Source organism: Triticum aestivum, chromosome 2A, assembly GCF_018294505.1.
Source record: "Triticum aestivum cultivar Chinese Spring chromosome 2A, IWGSC CS RefSeq v2.1, whole genome shotgun sequence".
NCBI lineage: Eukaryota > Viridiplantae > Streptophyta > Magnoliopsida > Poales > Poaceae > Triticum > Triticum aestivum.
This window is the reverse complement of record NC_057797.1, coordinates 40,449,442-40,454,350: the sequence shown is the minus strand read 5'-3', so window position 1 is coordinate 40,454,350 and position 4,909 is coordinate 40,449,442. Positions and strand designations below refer to the sequence as shown.

Below are 4,909 nucleotides of genomic sequence, written 5' to 3'. Positions count from 1 at the left end.
AACGATATCCACCACGAGCCTCAACATTCATCGGACCACATACATCTGTATGTATGATTTCTAATAAATCTGTTGCTCTCTCCATAGTACCGGAGAACGGTGTTTTTGTCATCTTACCCTTAAGGCACAGTTCGCAAGTACCAAGTGATTCATAATCAAGTGGTTCCAAAAGTCCATGAGTATGGAGTTTCTTCATGCGCTTTATACCGATATGACCTAAACGGCAGTGCCACAAATAAGTTGCACTATCATTATCAACTCTGCATCTTTTGGCTTCAATATTATGAATATGTGTGTCACTACTATCAAGATTTAATAAGAATAAACCATTCTTCATGGGTGCATGACCATAAAAGATATTACTCATATAAATAGAACAACCATTATTCTCTGGTTTAAATGAATAGCCGTCTCGCATCAAACAAGATCCAGATATAATGTTCATGCTCAACCCTGGCACCAAATAACAATTATTTAGGTCTAATACTAATCCCGAAGGTAGATGTAGAGGTAGCGTGCCGACCGCGATCACATCGACTTTGGAACCATTTCCCACGCGCATCATCACCTTGTCCTTAGCCAATCTTCGCTTAATCCGTTGTCCCTGTTTCGAGTTGCAAATGTTAGCAACAGAACCAGTATCAAATACCCAGGTGCTACTGTGAGCATTAGTAAGGTACACATCAATAACATGTATATCGCATATACCTTTGTTCACCTTGCCATCCTTCTTATCCGCCAAATACTTCGGGCAGTTCCGCTTCCAGTGACCAGTCTGCTTGCAGTAGAAGCACTCAGTTTCAGGCTTAGGTCCAGATTTGGGTTTCTTCTCTTGAGCAGCAACTTGCTTGCTGTTCTTTTTGAAGTTCCCCTTCTTCTTCCCTTTGCCCTTTTTCTTGAAACTAGTGGTCTTGTTGACCATCAACACTTGATGCTCCTTTTTGATTTCTACATCCGCAACTTTCAGCATTGCGAAGAGCTCAGGAATAGTCTTATTCATCCCTTGCATATTATAGTTCATCACGAAGCTCTTGTAGCTAGGTGGCAGTGATTGGAGAATTCTGTCAATGATGCAATCATCTGGAAGATTAACTCCCAATTGAATCAAGTGATTATTATACCCAGACATTTTGAGTATATGCTCACTGACAGAACTGTTCTCCTCCATCTTGCAGCTATAGAACTTATTGGAGACTTTATATCTCTCAATCCGGGCATTTGCTTGAAATATTAACTTCAACTCCTGGAACATCTCATATGCTCCATGACGTTCAAAATGTCGTTGAAGTCCTGATTCTAAGCCGTAAAGCATGGCACACTGAACTATCGAGTAGTCATCAGCTTTGCTCTGCCAGACGTTCATAACATCTGGTGTTGCTCCAGTAGCAGGCCTGGCACCCAGCGGTGCTTCCAGGACATAATTCTTCTGTGCAGCAATGAGGATAATCCTCAAGTTACGGACCCACTCCATGTAATTGCTACCATCATCTTTCAACTTTGCTTTCTCAAGGAACACATTAAAATTCAACGGAACAACAACACGGGCCATCTATCTACAGTCAAACATAAACAAGCAAGATACTATTAGGTACTAAGTTCATGATAAATTTAAGTTCAATTAATCATATTACTAAAGAACTCCCACTTAGATAGACATCCCTCTAATCCTCTAAGTGATCACGTGATCCAAATCAACTAAACCATGTCCGATCATCACGTGAGATGGACTAGTTTCATTGGTGAACATCACTATGTTGATCATATCTACTATATGATTCAAGCTCGACCTTTCGGTCTCCGTGTTCCGAGGCCATATCTGTATATGCTTGGCTCGTCAAGTATAACCTGAGTATTCCGCGTGTGCAACTATTTTGCACCCGTTGTATTTGAACGTAGATCCTATCACACCTGATCATCACGTGGTGTCTCAGCACGAAGAACTTTTGCAACGGTGCATACTCATGGAGAACACATCTTGATAATTAGTGAGAGATCATCTTAATATGCTGCCGTCAAACAAAGCAAGATAAGATGCATAAAAGATAAACATCACATGCAATCAATATAAGTGATATGATATGGCCATCATCATCTTGTGCTTGTGATCTCCATCTTCGAAGCACCGTCATGATCACCATTGTCACCGGCGCGACACCTTGATCATCATCGTAGCATCGTTGTCGTCTCGCCAATATTATGCTTCCACGACTATCACTACCACTTAGTGATAAAGTAAAGCATTACAGCGCAATTGCATTGCATACAATAAAGCGACAACCATATGGCTCCTGCCAGTTGCCGATAACTCGGTTACAAAACATGATCATCTCATACAATAAAATTTAGCATCATGTCTTGACCATATCACATCACAACATGCCCTGCAAAAACAAGTTAGACGTCTTCTACTTTGTTGTTGCAAGTTTTACGTGGCTTCTATGGGCTTAAGCAAGAACCAATCTTACCTACGCATCAAAACCACAACGATAGTTTGTCAAGTTGGTGCTGTTTTAACCTTCGCAAGGACCGGGCATAGCCACACTCGGTTCAACTAAAGTTGGAGAAACTGACACCCGCCAGCCACCTGTGTGCAAAGCACGTCGGTAGAACCAGTCTTGTGTAAGCGTACGCGTAATGTCGGTCCGGGCCGCTTCATCCAACAATACCGCCGAACCAAAGTATGACATGCTGGTAAGCAGTATGACTTATATCGCCCACAACTCACATGTGTTCTACTCGTGCATATAACATCAACACATAAAAACCTGGCTTGGATGCCACTGTTGGGGAACGTAGTAATTTCAAAAAATTTCCTACGCACACGCAAGATCATGGTGATGCATAGCAATGAGAGGGGAGAGTGTGATCTATGTACCCTCGTAGACCGACAGCGGAAGCGTTATGACAACGTGGTTGATGTAGTCGTACGTCTTCACGGCCCGACCGATCAAGCACCGAAACTACGGCACCTCCGAGTTTTAGCACACGTTCAGCTCGATGACGATCCCCGGACTCCAATCCAGCAAAGTGTCAGGGAAGAGTTCCGTCAGCACAACGGCATGGTGACGATCTTGATGTTCTACCGTCGCAGGGCTTCGCCTAAGCACCGCTACAATATTATCGAGGAGTATGGTGGAAGGGGGCACTGCACATGGCTAAGAAAACAATCACGTGGATTAACTTGTGTGTCTAGGGGTGCCCCCTGCCCCCGTATATAAAGGAGCATGGGGAGGAGGCCGGCCGGCCCTAGGGCGCGCCAAGGAGGAGGATTCCTCCTCCTAGTAGGAGTAGGACTCCCCTCTTTCCCACTCCTACTAGGAGGGGGAAAGGAAAGGGGAGAGGAAGAAGGAAAGGGGGGCGCGCGGCCCACCCTGGCCGCCCCTCTCTCTCTCCACTAGGGACCATAAGGCCCATTACTTCTCCCGGGGGGTTCCGGTAACCCTCCGGCACTCTAGTTTTCTCCGAAATCATCTGGAACACTTCCGGTGTCCGAATATAGCCATCCAATATATCAATCTTTATGTCTCGACCATTTCGAGACTCCTCGTCATGTCCGTGATCACATCCGGGACTCCGAACTAACTTCGGTACATCAAAACTCATAAACTCATAATATAACTGTCATCGAAACCTTAAGCGTGCGGACCCTACGGGTTCGAGAACAATGTAGACATGACCGAGACATGTCTCCGGTCAATAACCAATAGCGAAACCTGGATGCTCATATTGGCTCCCACATATTCTACGAAGATCTTTATCGATCAGACCGCATAACAACATACATTGTTCCCTTTGTCATCGGTATGTTACTTGCCTGAGATTCGATCGTCGGTATCTCAATACCTAGTTTAATCTCGTTACCGGCAAGTCTCTTTACTCGTTTTGTAATACATCATTTCGCAACTAACTCATTAGTTGCAATGCTTGCAAGGCTTATGTGATGTGCATTACCGAGAGGGCCCAGAGATACCTCTCCGACAATCGGAGTGACAAATCCTAATCTCGAAATACGCCAACCCAACATTTACCTTTGGAGACACCTGTAGAGCTCCTTTATAATCACCCAGTTATGTTGTGACGTTTGGTAGCACACAAAGTGTTCCTCCGGCAAAAGGGAGTTGCATAATGATTGTAGCACCAGTTCGCGCTGCATACATTGTAGTACCAGCGTTGTATGTATGTTAGGAGGTTCAGTCAGTCGGTAATGCCTGAATTTTTGTTATGCTATAGTTTGGCAGAAAGAAATGTGCGTACCCCTTGTGTTCAGGCGAGACGCTTCGGAAGAAGACTCTGGTTCTGGTCTGCTCCACGTTGTGATCCACCCATCTCGCCCATGTCCTCAGCGCTCTGCTGAATGCCTCCTCTCCTTCCATCTTGACCAGCATCCCGTTTCTCTCCAGGTGATCCCAGCTGCAGTCAGTGAAATAATCAGCTCGCCGGCCGCTGGAAAAGGGGATGAAATATATACGAGCGGAGATGGACTTACGCCCTGAGCTTGCCGGTGTGTGTCCACCAGTGGCCGGTGTTGAAGACGAGGACGTCTGCCCCGATCACCTGCTGAAGCATGGCTGGGAGCTGGTCTAGCTTGAGCACCTTGGTCCGGTCCGGCTTGGTCTCAAGCTGCACCAGGAACGGGCTCCAGAAGAACTCCACCGAGCAATTGTAATCCTGCAACATGTATTTTCCCTATTTTTATTTCAAATAATTTTGTGTAAGCTCTATTGTAGCAACATGAATTTCAAACAAATAATTTGGAAACGGAGCATGCATCTGGGGGCACTCTGTTTCTGAAGTAGGAGTAGTATTTCTCAAGAAAAGGCGTGAGTACCATGGCGCGGAAGATCTTGTGCTCGGAGCTGGCGTGGTGGACGCGCGCCCGCGAGCGGTCGGGCAGCGCCGTGTAGAGGAT

General features: G+C 45.5%; 1 protein-coding gene across 1 annotated transcript; it reads right to left on the bottom strand.

The window, feature by feature from the left end:
- Positions 1-3,924: 3,924 nt before the first annotated feature.
- LOC123184569 (protein trichome birefringence-like 42) lies at positions 3,925-4,903 on the bottom strand. Its single transcript, XM_044596665.1, has 4 exons — positions 4,829-4,903; positions 4,487-4,668; positions 4,255-4,410; positions 3,925-4,147 (listed from the first exon to the last, which is right to left on the bottom strand). Exons 1-4 carry the CDS (start codon positions 4,829-4,831, stop codon positions 4,060-4,062), a joined length of 429 nt encoding a protein of 142 aa, XP_044452600.1. The 5' UTR covers positions 4,832-4,903; the 3' UTR covers positions 3,925-4,059.
- Positions 4,904-4,909: the final 6 nt, after the last annotated feature.

Bases quoted from the DNA above. Each gene is read 5' to 3' on its own strand.
- LOC123184569 (XM_044596665.1), bottom strand. The intron at 4,411-4,486 runs GTAAGTCCATCT...CACTGACTGCAG, and splicing joins CACACCGGCAAGCTCAGGGC to CTGGGATCACCTGGAGAGAA. The intron at 4,148-4,254 runs GTACGCACATTT...CAATGTATGCAG, and splicing joins GTCTCGCCTGAACACAAGGG to CGCGAACTGGTGCTACAATC.